The 17,535-nt window shown below is 45.5% G+C and overlaps 1 protein-coding gene across 12 annotated transcripts in view; it reads left to right on the top strand.

The window, feature by feature from the left end:
• The window catches only part of TCF7 (transcription factor 7), a 219,032-nt gene that overhangs the window by 13,309 nt on the left and 188,188 nt on the right, over positions 1 to 17,535 (top strand). For all 12 annotated transcript variants that reach the window (XM_073573766.1, XM_073573768.1, XM_073573769.1 and 9 more), the window contains one exon: positions 4,582 to 4,688. In XM_073573766.1, the coding sequence (XP_073429867.1) occupies positions 4,582 to 4,688 (107 nt within the window). The remainder of the gene's footprint in view (positions 1 to 4,581; positions 4,689 to 17,535) is intronic.

Raw genomic sequence — 17,535 nt, 5'->3', positions numbered from 1 at the left:
CCATGCATGCCCAAGCCATCACACTGCCTCTGCCGTGTTTTACAGATGATGTGGTATGCTTTGGATCATGAGCTGTGCCACGCCTTCGCCATACTTTTCTCTTTTCTCTTTCCATCATTCTGGTAGAGGTTGATCTTGGTTTCATCTGTCCAAAGAATGTTCTTCCAGAACTGTGCTGGCTTTTTTAGATGTTTTTTTAGCAAAGTCCAGTCTAGCCTTTTTATTCTTGATGCTTATGAGTGGCTTGCACCGTGCAGTGAACCCTCTGTATTTACTTTCATGCAGTCTTCTCTTTATGGTAGATTTGGATATTGATACGCCTACCTCCTGAAGAGTGTTGTTCACTTGGTTGGCTGTTGTGAAGGGGTTTATCTTCACCATCGAGATTATTCTGCGATCATCCACCACTGTTGTCTTCCGTGGGCACCCAGGTCTTTTTGCATTGATGAGTTCACCAGTGCTTTCTTTCTTTCTCAGGATGTACCAAACTGTGGATTCTGCCACTCCTAATGTTGTAGCAATTCCTCGGATGGGTTTTTTCTGTTTTTGCAGCCTAAGGATGGCTTGTTTCACCTGCATGGAGAGCTCCTTTGACCGCATGTTTCCTTCACAGCAAAGCCTTCCAAATGCAAGCACCACACCTCAAATCAACTCCAGGCCTTTTATCTGCTTAATTGAGAATGACATGACGAAGGGATTGCACAGACCTGTCCATGAAATAGCCTTGGAGTCAATTGTCCAATTACTTTTGGTCCCTTTAAAAATGGGGTGTGGCACATGTTATGGAGCTGAAACTCCTAAACCCTTCATCCAATTTTAATGTGGATTCCCTCAAATGAAAGCTGAAAGTATGAACTTCAACTGCATCTGAATTGTTTTGTTTAAAATTCATTGTGGTAATGTCTGGAACAAAAATTAGAAAAATGTTCTCTGTCCAAATATATATGGACCTTACTGTATGGGCGGTGATTCAGCACAGCCCCAGCGGAGCTGGCTCACCTGCACCAAGAAGAGATAGACAAAACCAGATCAATTGCAAGCAGAATAGCAAATAAACCACTTAGCTGAACATGCAGGGACAGAGCTGGAGAAATCAGACCTCAGGAGGAACAGGAAGCAAATCACCAGCAGGGATAGAGGGAGTCGGCTGTCTTAAATCCCAATCTGAAACCCCAGATCTCCAATCGTCATCATCATTATCAGGTGGCAAGCCTCTGTCAATCAGATCAGCTCCATTACCTCCAGTAACCACCAGAGGGAGCCCAGAAAGAGAACTCGCAACCCCTCTGTCGATCTGACCAGCTCCACTACCTTCAGTAATAACCAGAGGGAGGCCAGAAAGCGAATTCACAACAGTTGAGATCTGGGGATTGTGGGGGCCAGATGAGATGCTCAACTTCATTATGTTCCTCGTGCCATGCTTTAACGATTCTAGCTGTATGATTTGTGCATTATCATCCTGAAAGATGGCGTTCCCCTCCGGGAACAGTGCGTGAACCATAGGATGCACTTGGCCGCCCAAAATACCTAAATAATCGCGGCTGTTAATTCTTCCATGAAGGGATATCATTGGCCTGGCGCATCTCCACGAAATAGCACCCCAGATCATCACAGAACCTCCGCCATGTTTTACGGTTGGGAGAAGGCAGTCTGGATGGAATGCTTCTATTGGCTGTCTCCAAACGTAGTGATTTTTGGAGCCGTGGTCTTGCGATCCTCTCTCACAATTCGCTTTAAGCCCCCGTTACACACTGCGATATCGCTATCAATATTGCTGTAAAGTCACCGATTTTGTGACGTTGCAGCGATATTGCTGCATGTGATACTTACCTCCGACCGGCTCCCCCGCTGGTTATCGCTGATCGCGCGAGATGCTCCTGGACCATTCCTCGTCGGTCACTTCCTGTGGCGCCGACGAGCGACGCGTGGAGCCGGGCGGGAGGACGCAGGATCGCTTAGTGTGACAGGTAAGGCCTCTTTCACACTTCAGTTTTTTGCATCAGTTCAAATCTGCCAAAAAGGCAGACAAGCGGATCCGTTCTCAAGTGATGTGAACGGATGGCACAGGATCCGTTTTTAGACGGATCCTGAAAATGAGGAAATTTAAAGGAAACGCTAGCCGGGAAAAAGAGAGAGAGAGAGAGAATATTTTTGTCCGGCAGCCGTTGCAAGCTCCGTCTTCAAATCTTTGAGGATGGTGACGGACAGCAACTTTTGGCGGATCCGCAAAAAAAACGGATGCAACGGACGACAATCCGCCAGTAATGGAAGTCAATGGGGAAAAAAACGGATCCTCAAAAGAAAATTGAGGATTCGTTTTTTTCAAAACCTGGTGGATTGTGACTGATTGTAAAAAACTGAAGTGTGAAAGAGGCCTAAGTAGCGATCCCCGTCCCCAGCGATGTCGCTGGTGAGATCTGCCTGTGTGGCAGCTCACTAGCGACCACCTAGCGATGCACCAGCGATCCTGACCGCGTCATATCGCTGGTCGGGATCGCTGGTGCATCGCTAGGTGTAACGGTACCCTTAGAGTCTGACGGTCTCTCTGTCAACTTCGACTTTTGGCCAGACCTGTGCTTTGCTGCGGACGTTTTTCCTTCTCTTTCAAAAGCAGTCATTACTTTGGAGACAGTACCTCTTGACACGCCAAGCATTCGGGCACTTTCTGTTAAACTAGCGCCTGACATACGAGCACCAACAATTTGGACTCTTTGAAAATCCGAGTGGTCTGCCATTGGTATCAGGTTTTCATCAATGTTCTTACAATTCTGCAAAACAAACAGTTAATTTACATACACATATCACATAACACAAATCAACTACAAAACATTGCCATATGTCACGGTTTGCATGTTTATAACATGTTCGAAGATTATGATGCCAAAAACTTAGGTGGTTGCATTATTTTGTCCAACCCCTGTATGTTGCTGAGAGGATGTCACTGCTGCAGCTCTGTAAATGACCAGCGGCGCTCGAGCAGCAATACATTCAATAGGTAAGCGTGCTTTATTTTGTTAGATTATGGCATTAAATAACTGCCTTTGCCCCAATTTTGTCTGATCTCAGCCAACCTGAATTAAGGGACTAACTAAAATTAGTGTTATCCCAGACAAGCATTCAGTTGTTTAGTGGTGATTGGTTATCATTATTTAGACATAATATATGTAAAATATATATTTTTAATAAACTAATTTTTTTCTAAATCCCTTCTCCCTGCTTCATTGAAAGGGGTAAAAATCCCATAAAACACTCTACAGGTTCCTCCCCTGCTGCACCCTCCTGTGCAGGTCCCTCCCCTGCTGCACCACACCCCAATTTATTCTTGCTGTGGCCCAAAGTTGGCGAAGCAGCGTGATTACATATGTACCGTCAATTCCATTCATTGGGCAGGTTATGTAAGCACTGTACTTGGTGGTTTTCCAAGGGGTCCCATATAAAAACCTGTCGGCTGGACCATGGGTCATCTGCTTCTTTGGCCAGCAGCTATCTCTTCCGACGCCTGCATTCACATGAGCGCTTGCGTTCTCTACAAGAGAGCTGCTGTCGTGTTCCTATGACCTTGCCAAGAACAAGAATTGGCAGTCTGAAATAGGACTTGCCCTTCCCTACCCCGACATCATCTGTTGGGAGAGAGTCGAGGGGTCCCCACATACATTAGGCTGTTGGCTGAGCCTGTCATTATTAGTGGGTTTTGCCAATGTTATGCTATTTTTTTTTTTTTTTTTGGTGCCTTAAGTCCCATAGACATTATATGGAGTGGTAACGTGCATGTGAAACAATGCCACCCTATTCAATTCTGACCGCAGTGGGAACGAGTGAGGCATCAGGACCGTAATTCTAGTGAATTAAAGGGAACCAATCATGTAAAAAAAAACACTATTTAACCTTTAGATAGAGGGTTTAATCTACAGGTTAATAGTGCTCTGAAGCTGCTGAGGGCCCCACTGCCAGGAGGAAATGAACTTTATTTGACTCTTCAGCTTCAGGCATCCAGTCATAGGGGTGGGCCAGTGTGACTTTAGTCACCACGCCCCCCTGGCGCTGAAGGGCAACCAGCTCTAATTCTGGGTCAATGACTGAAGCCACACCGACCCACCGATATGACTGAAAGCCTGAGACTGCCGGGAGGAATAAAGTTAATTTCCTTCTGCTGCAGGGATCTCAGTGCAGGTGCCGGGCTGCTTCAGAACATTATTAACCTGCAGATTAACCCCATCTCTGCAGCTTAAGAGCATTTTTTACATGACAGGCTCCCTTTAAGGAGATGTCAGCAGTGGGACTCCAAAGAAATCGAACATTTATCAGATATCCTTTGCATAGGGGATACGTGTCTTTACTGGGATAGGCCCTTTAATGTATCCAGCTACTATACTCTAACTCTGTACTTGTTTGAATAAATCTCCCCCATTATTAGACAAGATTCTGATCTGCAAAATGAAAGTGATTGGTAAGATAATAAAATAAGTGTTCATTCAAAAGAAAAAAATTTACTTAAAATATCAAAATTCTATTTAATGTTACTTTTTTGTACTTCCTTCTTAACTTATATTGTTGTTAATTCTGTTTTTTCCATTCCTGTAGGCATCAAACATCAGGAAGAGGTCATGTATAAAGGTTCAGGATATTCCAGTTATCCATTCCTTATGCTGTCTGATCCTTATCTGTCTAATGGGTCTATGTCTGCACTGGTGAGTCTGCCACAATACCTGGCATTCTGTGGTCACATGACAGATCAACATGTCTAATGATTACAAGGGTTGTCTGGGATTACGTTTTGTTGTCATATATGTTTGTTGCTCTATTGAAATCACACAGCTGTACTTGCTTTTCCCAAGTCCGGCGATGCTTCCCAGATCCTTGTTGACACGACTGCAGGGAAAGCGACCACTGCAGCCAATCACTGCTCTCAGCTGTGATCCTGATGTAAACAGCAGAGCTGCTGAACCAAGTGATTGGCTGCAGTATTCACCTGCCCTATAGTTGTGATGTCACTGCTACATCCTCACCTGTCCACAAAGACGAGGGACGCATTGGAGCAGCAATGCTGGACCTGGGGAAGCTCTAAGGCTAGTTTCACACTAGCGTTTAAACGACGCGCGCACGGCGCCGCTAAGCCACGCCCCCTGCCGGCTCCCTGCCCGCCCCTTCCTGTTATCGCCTCCTCCGAGCGCAGAGGGCTGCATGCGTTATGCGCACCCTATCTTTAGCATAGGGTGCGCAGGCCGTGCGCAACTATGATTATAGCGTGCGCTGCGCATTTTTGGAGGTGCGCCGTGCGCGCCAAACGCAGCATGTTGCATTTTGGCGCGCACGGCGCACATTCAAAAATGCGCAGCGCACGCTATATTCATAGTTGCGCACGGCCTGCGCACCCTATGCTAAAGATAGGGTGCGCATAACGCATGCAGCCCTCTGCGCTCGGAGGAGGCGATAACAGGAAGGGGCGGGCAGGGAGCCGGCAGGGGCCGTGGCTTAGCGGCGCCGTGCGCGCGTCGTTTAAACGCTAGTGTGAAACTAGCCTCAGATTAAGCTATTCATGTTCTTTAAAACATACAATATTCTGGCATCAAATAAAATCAAACAGTTATTTGGCTCATTAAATACCACATACAAATTAATGTAAAATGCCATTGGAGCGCCCTCACTCACCAGGGCCGTGGGGTACTCGGTACCGGGCCAGTTGATCTTCTCAACGGGGGTTGTCACGGCAGCAGTAACCCGGTCCGTGGCCCTGGGGCTCCATTACAAAAGGGGTTGTTTCAGTGTGCTTATGGTAGTGCAAGTTTATAAGCGATTCGTGACGCCACCTGTGGTGTTCTTCAATAGAGATGTAAGCCGACGCTGCAGACAGATCCTCTGGGACAGATGGTGTGGTGCAGCAGTGATGTTTTAACCCTCCACAGACAGGGTGTAGTCCCAGGGCAGTGTAGGTGAAGTGACACTTAGATGGTGTAGTGTCAGGCGCAAGGGATGTAGCAGTGCTGGGCAGGTTGGCGCAGGAATAAGTGGAGGACACCAGGGCATGTAGTTCCAAAGCTTTACTCAGTCTGTTGCAGGTACAGGTGCCCGCATCCGTGCCGTGTCCTCCGGGTCAGGAGCTCAGCCAACTTCCAGGCAAGATGAAGTACTCCTTTCCAACACTCCGACAACATATGTGCCTTTCTGAACGTCTCCTCTTATAGCGCCTTTGAATTAAGTACTCCTAGTACTGAGTTACACTGGAGTTCCTCCTGTCAGATGTTCCTATGAACTCTACTTGTACGGCAGACAGCTGTAGCCTGCTTCAGGGACTCCTTGCTACTGAGTCCCGTCTCACTAATATGTTGCTGTTGTACCCCCAAACCTTGTGTGGGAATAAAGTGGTCACTACTTCTATTCCTTCGGTGTCTGCTGCAGGACCATTAGTATCCGTACAACCTCGGGGACCGGACCCCGGCCTTGCGCTTAGAACTTGAAAAGGGTTCTCCTCTAACCCTGGTCCTTGTTCTCTTATTCTCCTCACGTTCCGTGCTAATCCTTCTTCCAATGGAGAATCAAGCTTCCTTTCTCTCTCTTTCCTGTGCTAGCAGACCCAGATCACTGTGGCCTGCTGCAACACTTCCTTCTTCCATCCCTCTCCCAGGGATCTTCTCTGCTTCACACTCTGTCCTTCTACATCCTCACTCACTGACTGAATGTAAGACTGACTGATTCAACTCTTCCCGCTCTTTTATGTGAACTAAACTCCACTCACCTCCCAGCACGTTTCGTGTTCCAAGCAGGGAGCCACCAAGGGGTGCTATGCTACACTCCAAGCAGGGAGCCGCCGAAGGTGCTTTGCTACACTACTTTGTGGTGTGGGGTGCAGGTGTTGGAGTGTGGTCAGGTGTCTTCACCTTACCTGGATGGTGGGGCACCACACCTCGGGAGGAGGTGCAGTACCTCTGTGGCGACTGAACCCTCAGGGGCTCCACACCATCATTACATAGATATACCATAAATATATGCACACTGCAATTTTGATGACAAAAGGAAGCCAGGAGACCAGCATCAGTACTGAGGAGAGGAGGGCGTCTAGGTGAATGTGTGGTGTATTTTGTTGTTGTTTTTTTTTTTTTTTGGTTTTTTTTTTTTTCGGAAGGATCACAATGAGTCCATTTTGTAACAACCTTTTTAAATAACCTTCAAGCCATTTTGGATCATTCTGAAGGCCCGTTTTTCTTGGCGGTTTCTGTTTTCAGGCCTGTCGGGTACCCACGCACAGTTTGTTGTAAAAAAAAAAAAAATAAAAAAATACAGAACAAAGAAAACCGCCATCTCTACCCTCCCTGGGTCCGGCCTTGAGTATTTGCCTTTGCTCCCAGTGTCTTTTGTTGTTTACCTGGGTGGTGCGCTGTCCACGTGCTGTTAGTGCTGCAGACAGCAACAGACACCAGGAGCAGCAGCGGTGGACCCGGGAAGGGTGAGTAATGCGTCACTTAGTTTTTCATTTACAACAAAAAACTTTGCTTGGGGATACAACTTAAAATGGAAAACCCCTTTAATATATGGTGATTTCCTGTATGCTGCATTTTGTAAATGAATAAATGGAAAGTTACCGAACATCATCACAAAAGTCTTCCGCTGTTTGTTTGCCAAGAAGAAAACGTGATGTTTTCTACTTAAACATTGCTTCTATCATTTTAATATGCTTTTATATTTTATATTTATATATTTTTCTACTAGTATGAACCCCCGCCCCAGCTCTGGCGGATATAAATGGCGCGCTGAGTGTAGAACCAAGGTCCGTACGCACTTGTTGGCTGGTAATGGTTACAGCAGGTTGGATCCTTTTTTGTTCGGGAATCCTCGTAATAAGTACTTAGTTTTCCTCTGATTGTAAATGGGCCGTGTAATGTGAGGAAGGGAATGAGGATGTGAATAATCTTCAGGTCATTATTTGATTACTTAAGGTTGTATCTTTAATGTGGTTCCAGAATGGAGCTCCAATTGCTAAAACTCCGCCATAAAATCATAAATGGGAGTGAGAGCGCTCAGTGAGGCTCTAAATACTGGTCAGAAGTTTCTTCTTTCAGAGCCTGCACTGTACCTATGAAGGCAATTGCTTGCATTGACTTTGTAAAATCTATCAGTTCTGCATGGCTAGAGTAACTTGACAACCTTTACTGACAGCTGGTGGGGGGCGTTGATCTACTGACTCTTTTAGCCTGTTGGAATGTATTCCAATTACTGCAGGATGACATACCAAAATGCGTCAACAGTGCGTAATATTGTGCTGTCATGCAGTCCCGGACTGGGACTCGAGTGCATCAGTCTGATTTTACTTACTCTAAACCAGATTGCTCTCTCATGTCTGAAATCAATAATTTTATAATGCTGGAATGCCGGCCACACACACTGATCCAGTACATTATTGGGTGGTCTGATCTTTACAGCTTTAACTTCACATACAATCAAAACTGTTCAAGCAATAGCTTTTTTATATTGATATGTTTTGTCAGATGATGACCCCAGATGACTCTAATTGTGGTTTCCCGCTAGTGTCTGATATAACTGGAACTGAGGGGTTAAACCACTGTAAACGCTTGGACGTATCTTCAGCGAGTTATTAAATCCTAATGAAAATGTTTAACTGTTTTATGCGTTGAGATTGTGCGGCTTTATTGTGGCTCTCCTATGTTACAGAGCATGTGATCATTATTATATATTACTAGCTTGGCCCGTGCAAAATTTTCGCACATTGGTTGTCGGGGGTGCCGGCAATTTCAGAAAAAGCAAGCTGGTCAAATGTAAATATATTTCATGAGATGATGAACACAGACAGGTATTTATATATGTAGATTGGTAATACAATAAACTGGTTTGATAAGTAGAGGCCAAAAAATGTCTTCCGGTAGAGGTGCCACCTGCAGGTCATTGTGTCTTTCTGCAGGTTTATGAAAATGAATGTTTAAACTGTATTTAGTGATAAAATCATGAATGTGTGGTTTGTTTGGCTCTTTTTGTGCTGAAGGAGGTAGCAAGTTTACCTTTCAAATGGTGTATCATTTGTGTGAGTGGGGCGAAGTAATCAGCGAAAAAGCAGTGCATGTTTACTAATGTGTTTGTATATGTGACTCACCTGCAGTGAAGTGTGCAATCCTCCAATGTGCCTGAAGTAGGCTGGGCAAGCACTTGAGCAAGCTGGAAAGACCCCAAGGCAAATGTTTGGATTTGTGTGTGATGTCTGTAAGCAGCTTTGTGGTAGTGTGCTTTGGGGTAGTGTGCTGCCACCTGCAGGTAATTTGACCTTTCAACTGGTGTATCATTTGTTTGTGTGGGTGGAGTATGAACGGAGCAAGTGTGCAATTCCATAGGCAGTGCATGTTTACAAATGTGTTTGCATATGTGCCTCACCTGCAGATGAATGTGTGCAATCCTGCAATTTGGCTAAAATAGGTTGGGCAAGCTGGAAAACCCCCAAGGCAAATGTTTGGATTTGTTTGTGATGTCTGTAAGCAGCTTTGTGGTAGTGTGCTTTGGGGTACTGTGGTGCCACCTGCAGGTCATTTTTCCTTACTGCAGGTTTATGAAAATTAATGTTAAACTGTATTTTGTGATCAAATTGCGGATGTGTGGTTTGTTTAGCTGTTTTCTTGCTGAAGGGGCAAGTTTACCTTTCAAATGGGGTATCATTTGTGTGTGTGTGGGTGCAGTATGAACTAAGATACAACGTAATCACCGAAAAACAGTGTTTAAAAACAATATAGATTAATTTATCCTTCTGTCCAAGGGTTCTTATTTATGGCACAGAAGATTGTATTATAATGTAAATTATATTGCCAACAGGCAAGTTTTGTATGGTCCCACTCCAATCCATAAAAGTTTTAAGGACCACTGTTTAAAGAACATTGAATGAATACTTATTACCAATTTATATATACAAGCATTATTAAATTAGCACTGTCATGTGATCTCTAGTCAGACCACCAGTTCGGTACATGCTCTCCTCTGTAAACTGAAAACCAGTTTCTACCTGTGAAATACTGGGTGTCATCATCAGCATTAAAGAGGACTCGTCACCAGTCTGGGACTGCCACTTTTATTCAAGAAAATATTAGGCAACCTCAGACTGGTAAATCTTCTAATTAATACCTTTTAACAAAAGAAGTTCCAAGTGCCCCTGAAGGACTTGATGTTGCAAACATTGGGTCTGAACTTGTGGTTTTTGGAAACAAGATATACCAGGCGGGATCCCACAATCCTCCACAGCCCACCTAGCTGTGAATCATACAGTGATTATCTGCATTAATTAAACTTCGCTGACTCTCCTTGACTATTTGCTATCTGAGGGTGCATTGTCCAGCGTCTCTAGTATGTTCTATTAAATTTAGCTTTAGCCTGTCCCCAATGTCTCCTGCTTGTGTTAGGTTTTTCTTGTCAGCGCTCTCTCATAAGCAGGAGTCAGGGAGACTGCTATCACTGCTGCCATTAGAGAAAAGCAAGTGCAATACAATGATGTAAAACTAGAAGCATCATGGGAAATTGTGACTGCATTAGGAGAATTTTATCAAGTGAAAAGACGTTATCAACTAACCCGTACAAAACCATAAATAACACATCAACTTAGAATGTCTTGTGTATGCACATTCTTAATAGCTGTACAATATGTTGAAGTGCTGCTTTGAAATTTGAAAGTGACATTTAGGTAGCTCAAAAGTAAATTATTACTGGTAATCTTAGTCCTGATGATGCAAAAAAACCCCACTGCTCTTGTACCCGATTCAGAAACTGTCCTATGCCAAAACACAGTTGCCATTAAACTTGTAGTAGAATTGATCTACAACAATCTCTGACCACCGATGTGTGGTTGCTTTATAAAGTGCCGCAGACCTTGCACTGCACAGTGTTATAATAACTTGTACAGTACGTCAAGTGCCATTTCTGCTACTTCACATTAACTGAGTGTCTCTACCTCTTCCAGGATGCTCGGATAACCTGCTGTGACTGCTGATGTCATGATGATTGACAGCCAGCTCCTTGCAGTTAGGCAGCCGGAAACGAGCTGTCAGTCAGCATGACATCGACAGTGATGTCCTTCAACAGAGGAGTAGAGAAGGAGCTGCTCTGTCGACGTGACTTCGGTGAAGTTTGCAGAATCGCCAGCACTGCTGTGACTACACTGAGCCGGCAGAAATCTGCAGTGGGCAGGACAGGCAGGTACTTAACAAAAGCCTGCCAGTTAGTTGTAAAAGAAAATAGTCCTGGATCACCACTTTAATTTTCAAACCCAGTTTGCAGTTCGATCCAAGATTCATATTTCTCTATGGATTTGGGTAACTGCATAATGTATGCTTATGAGCCTGTAAGTTCAGGAGACCCACTGTCAGTCATTGTGGTCCGTGTACATGGCATACCTCTTACTGAACCAAGCTTAGGTGTGAGAAAACAGAGGGGCGAGCACAAATGTCTGGGTTATTTGTATTGGATTTGTAACATTTCTGCAAAGCACTGGGCCAGATTAAGGATTAAAGACACTCTGTTGCTTAACTTTGCACTTTAGTAAGAGAAATCATAATAAAAAGCCGGATTACTTACCGGTAATGCTCTTTTAATGAGTCCACGACAGCACCCACTGGAGGTATCGGATCCGCCCATTTGGAACAGGAAACCCTACAGGAAAGATAAAAGGGGCGGTCCGCCTTTCCTCCTCAGTTTTACGTTTCAGAGTACCAGAAGGACCGCGAAGGATTAGGCAATGTTCTCTTATTTTAACATCTTTCTTATCCATTATTTGGTTAATATACTTTAACTATTGATATCCTTAGGGGGGGAAGTGAGCGGGTGCTGTCGTGGACTCATTAAAAGAGCATTACCGGTAAGTAATCCGGCTTTTTACTCTTCGCCACGACAGCACCCACTGGAGAGATTCCAGAGACCATCACCTGGGTGGGACCACCGTGCCAAGGATAGTCCTGCCAAAGCTTAAGTCAGAGGTTGATGAAAGATCAAGTCTGTAGTGGTTATAGAAGGTAGAAGGGGATGACCAAACTGCCGCCTTACATATAGTTTCAATCGGAACATCTCCCTTTTCCGCCCAAGAGGTTGCCATTGCCCTGGTGGAATGCGCCCTGATGTTCCCTGGAGGATCTTCGTTTTTTGCGGAGTAGGCTAAACGAATGGCCTCTCTGATCCACCGGGAAATGGTGCTCTTCGTGACTCCATACCCCTTCTTACAGCCCTGAAATGAAACAAATAGGGCCCTACTCTGCCTCCAACTGTTGGACCTCTCAATACATTTTAGGACAGTTCTTTTGACGTCCAGAGTATGGAACTTCTGCTCTTCCGGAGTAGAGGGATTTTTATAGAAGGTTGGGAGGAGTATCTCCTGAGATCTATGGTATTTTGTTGCCACTTTTGGCAGGTAGGCAGGGTCTGGTTTTAATACCAATCTGTCTTGGTATTCTTGGAAAAAAGGTGGATCTATTGACAAGGCCTGGATATCACCCACTCTTCTAGCTGAGGTCAGTGATACTAAGAGGGCCATTTTAAGTGCTAAGTATTTGAAGGGTATTGTGTCGATCGGCTCAAAGGGGTCTACCGTTAGGGCGTCTAAGACCAGATTTAGATCCCATGTAGGGACGGAGGGTATGTGGATTGGAGCTATTCGTTCACATGCTGTAATGAAACGAGTTATCCACTTGTTGCCTGCTATATTATGGCCATATAGTGCTCCTAATGCCGATATTTGTACTCTCAGTGTATTTACTGCTAAGCCTAAGTCTTTCCCCTTCTGCAGAAATTCCAAGATTGGGATTATCGGAACTTCTGCTGTATGAGGTACTGTATGGAATTGAAGAAATTTTTTCCATATTCTAGTGTAAATTTGGGTTGTGGACTGTTTTCTACTTTGTAGTAGTGTAGTAATTAAGGACTCCGAGAATCCTCTTGTCCTCAATAACTGCCTCTCAAATTCCACGCCGTCAAGTGCAAGCTGAGCACTTGAGGGTGGAAAAAGGGGCCTTGGGAGAGTAGATTGGCAGTCGGAAGGATCCAAGGATCTGTTATTGACATAATCTGCAGCCACGAAAACCACGGTCTTTTTGGCCAGAACGGTGCTATTAAGATTATTCTTGCTTTGTCGTCTCTGATCTTCCGAATTACTTGAGGTAGGAGGATCAATGGAGGGAACGCATACGCCAGGTTGAAATTCCATGGAGCTAGAAAGGCGTCCAGTATGTCTGGGTGATCTGACGGAGATAGGGAGGCAAATGTTTTTATCTGCCTGTTCTCCTTTGTGGCGAAAAGGTCCACCTCGGGTTGTCCCCATGAGGCTACTATGTCCCTGAAGACCTTCCGATTGAGGCACCACTCTCCTTGTCGTAGAGTGTGTCGGCTTAGGAAATCTGCCTTTTGATTGCTCTCGCCTCTGATATGAAGGGCCGAGAGGGACAAAAAATAGTTTTCTGCTAAGTTTAAAATTCTTGCCGCTGAAGACATCAGAGTCTCTGATCGAGTTCCTCCTTGTCTGTTTATATATGCCACTGTGGTGGTGTTGTCCGATAGGATCCTTACATGCTTCTGTTGGAGCTGCGGAAGGAAGTTGTATAGAGCATAGAACACTGCAGTCAGTTCTTTTAAATTAGATGAGTAATCGCATTCCTCTTTACTCCACCTTCCCTGATGAAACCCATTCTCCATGTGGGCTCCCCAGCCCTGGGGACTGGCATCGGTGGTTACGATACAGGATGGAACTATAACCCATGGTACTCCTGAACATAAATGGTCATCGTCTAACCACCACTCTAGGGAAGTCAAGACTTCTTGTGACAGGGTTATTTTGCTCTGCAAATGACCACTATGTCGCTTATCCTCTTGGAGGATTTGGTGTTGTAGCGTACGGACATGGTACTGGGCCCACCGGACTGCCGGGGTGCAAGAATTTAGTGATCCTAATAGTGACATTGCTCCTCTCAAGGATACACGTGGTTTATCTATAGCTGCTTGTATTTTTTGTTTTGTGAGGGTGATTTTTACCTGAGGTAGTAGACATCTCTGGGTCAAGGAATCTAGTTGAAATCCTAGAAATGTCTGGAGAGATTGCGGATCGAGTCTGGACTTTTGGATATTGATGATCCAGCCAAGGCTCTGAAAAGAGGAGATTGCGTCAGTCACGCGTTCAGTACATTGTTTGACTGAATTCCCAATTATTAGGAAGTCGTCTAGATATGGCACAATTAGTGTGTCCTTTTGGCGAAGGTAGGCCATCACTTCTGCCATCACCTTGGTAAATATTCTTGGTGCCGTGGAAAGCCCGAAGGGCATTGCCGCGTATTGGAAATGACGAATCCTTCCCTCGACTTCCACTGCGACTCTTAGGTATTTCTGGAATCTGTTGTGTATAGGGAGATGATAATAAGCCTCTTTTAAATCAATCCCTGCCATTACGCAATTTGGGAAAAGAAGCTTTATAGTGGATCTAATTGATTCCATTTTGAAATTATAGTTTTTTATAAATGAATTTAGCTTCTTTAAATTAATAATGGTTCTAAACGTACCATCTGGTTTAGACACCAAAAACAGGGGAGAGTAAAAGCCTCTACCCTGTTGTTCCTCAGGGACGTCAACTAAAACTTTTTTAGCTAGTAGGACTCGAATCTCGTCTTCGAGAGCCTTTTGCTGAAGTGAGGAATTAAGGCGAGTTATAACAAAGAACTCATAGGGGATCCGAAGGAATTCAATCTTTATTCCTTCCTTGATTATGTTCAAAATCCATGGGTTTAACGTAATTTGTTCCTACTTGGTAAAAAAAAATTTTAATCTACCCCCAACTTGTGGGTCTAAACTCTTAATTTTTATCTCTCCTATATATTGGCCCTCTGAAGATGGTACCCTTCTGCTTTTCGTCTTTCGTGGCCCATCTATTCGTTCTGTCCGATTGTCTTCTTCTCCCGAATGGCCGTCTCTTAAAGGTTTTCCTATAAAACGGAATGGGAGAATCACTGAAGGCCTTTTTCCTTTCTTTTGCCTTGGCGAGAATTTCGTCTAAGGCTTTTCCAAAGAGGAACTCACCCTCGCATGGGGTTGCACTAATTTTGGATTTTGATTGTGCATCCCCTTTCCAGCTCTTTATCCACAGCGCGCGTCTGGCGTTATTCACCAGGGCTGCCGACCTCGCTGCCAGTCTTAGGGTGTCCGCTGAAGCGTCTGCCATAAAGGCAGCTGTACCTCTTATCAACGGGATGGCTGCACGCAGTTTCTCCCTTGACACTCTTTGCTCAATCTGCTGGTCTAATTGATCTAGCCATACCAGCATTGATCTAGCAGTGCATGTGCTGGCTATTGCGGGTTTGAATACCCCGGTGGTGGATTCCCAGGACCTTTTGAGCGAAGATTCAGCCTTTCGGTCTAATGGGTCTGCTAACAATCCTGCGTCCTCGACCGGGATCGAGGTCTGTTTGGAAGTGGAGGATATGACGGCATCCACCTTTGGTACTTTAGTCCATTTTAATAGATCTTCATCAGTGAACGGGTATTTCCGTTTTGAAGCTGATGGGAGAAAACCCCTCTGGTCGTGTTTTTCCCACTCTTTTGATGAGGTCCTTAATTGCCGGTATCACCGGAAATGATCTCCTCTTTTTCTCTGCCAATCCCTCAAACATAATGTCCTGCGCGGTTTGGGCTCCCCTTTCCTCTTCACACCCCATAGTATTTCTAACCGCTTTTACAAGGTTATCTACGCTGTCCAGTGGAAAACATGCGCGTCCTTCCATCTCCGAGGATGACGATGAGGACGTGGATGCGGAGCCTGAGTTTAACTCCTGTTCTTCCTCTGACTCTGAACTAACAATGACCTGTTTTTTCTTATGACTGGACTCTGCGGGAGTGCTGGCGCGGTTGATGGCTTGTATTTCCTCCCTAATTATGGCTCGGATATCTTTGGAAGATATCGTCGACCCCTGCCTGGTCTCTTTCATGCATTGTTTGCAGAGTTTTTTGGGGTAGGAGTCAGGGAGAGGATCTGAACATAATGCGCATTCTTTATGTTTAGTTTTTTCTTTTTTCTTTGACTGAAGTGAGAGGTCAAAGGTAAAGAGAGGGGGGGGGGAGGGAGGACGTTAGCTTAATAGGTAGAGTATATACTTTGCACACTCACCCAGTGAAGCTTAATACCGGGTCGGATGGCTGAGACGGTCTGGATCGGGTTTCTGCTGCCTCGCTCCTGCGGGCAGTCTCTGTCCTGGCGCTGCGGTCCCTGGTGGAGTTGCCCCCAGCTGAATCCCCTGCTGGGGTCTGCGACTCTGCGGGGGACGACATGGTTCCAACGATGTAGCGCTGCAGCGCTGTTTTATCTTTATTATTGTCGTGCCCCCGGAAGTCGCCCTGTCACAGGGCGCATGCGCCACGTCATCGCCATCCTACCCCGGAAGTTCAACCATTACTTCCGGGGTATAGGAGCGTCGGGCGCCAGCCGGCTCCCGCGCCACCGCTACTCACACGCGCGGCTCGCGCGCTCATGGCCTCACCTCCACGCTATATCCCCACCGATGGGGGGGGGGGGGGATCCCCCGGATGCCGGACCGGCCCGGCCCGCTCCCTGGTAAGACCGGGCGTCCCTCCCCGGACCCGGTCATTACCACTATGCCACCAGACGAGGGGGGAGCCGTCAAACGGAATCTCCCCCGACGTTGCTTCCGGACCGCAGCCCCTGCCGTTCCCGAGGAGACCGCACAGGCGGATGCATGGCCCAGGTAAGATCCTGCAGGATCCTGCTCCATTTGGAACAGGAAACCAAAACTGAGGAGGAAAGGCGGACCGCCCCTTTTATCTTTCCTGTAGGGTTTCCTGTTCCAAATGGGCGGATCTGATACCTCCAGTGGGTGCTGTCGTGGCGAAGAGTAAAATAAAAACCTGGGCAAAAGTGTACTTGGCCTTTAAGTAAACTATATAATTAGTAATAGTGTTTGATAACGATAACTCCTTACATCAATGAGCGATAATCTGAAAACAGCCTGATGTCATTACTATAAATATTGTTTGTAGGTAACTGAACTTTACATAACCGTTCACTTTTACATTTACCGTACATAAACCTCTGCTACATTATGTATTCTAATGCGCAGTCATCGGCATAAAAGAAAACCCTTTCACTGAACAAGAACCTTCCCTTCTTAGAGATGCCCTAATATTTTTGGATTAACTACTGCCTTGATTTGCTCGCCCGCTTCATTAGCCTGTTCTTTAATTTAACAAAGCCAACGAAATTCACATGACCCTACCGCCCTAACTATGAAGCTGGAAGAACCAGTTTTGTAGAGTCGCATGGCAGAACGCCCTTCTCTTAGTCCCCTGATTGTCGCCTTGATGGAAACATAGGGTGGGCACAATTCACCTTCTTATTCACTTTTGATATGGCTTGATGTAGGCTGAATTCACACAAACGGATGTTGGTGTCAGTAAGTGGGCTAGTCCACATGAGTAAAGCTTGACTTTATTTCAATCGGAGACTGCTTCTGTCTCTGTCCAGATTTCTGCTATGCGCGTGGACCCAGTTACGTGACTGATCAGAGATTGACA

Source organism: Dendrobates tinctorius, unplaced genomic scaffold, assembly GCF_039654945.1.
Source record: "Dendrobates tinctorius isolate UK_male_01 unplaced genomic scaffold, ASM3965494v1 ptg000036l, whole genome shotgun sequence".
Classification (NCBI taxonomy): Eukaryota; Metazoa; Chordata; class Amphibia; order Anura; family Dendrobatidae; genus Dendrobates; species Dendrobates tinctorius.
Note: the sequence above shows the minus strand (reverse complement) of the source record. Positions and strands in the feature narration are given on the sequence as shown.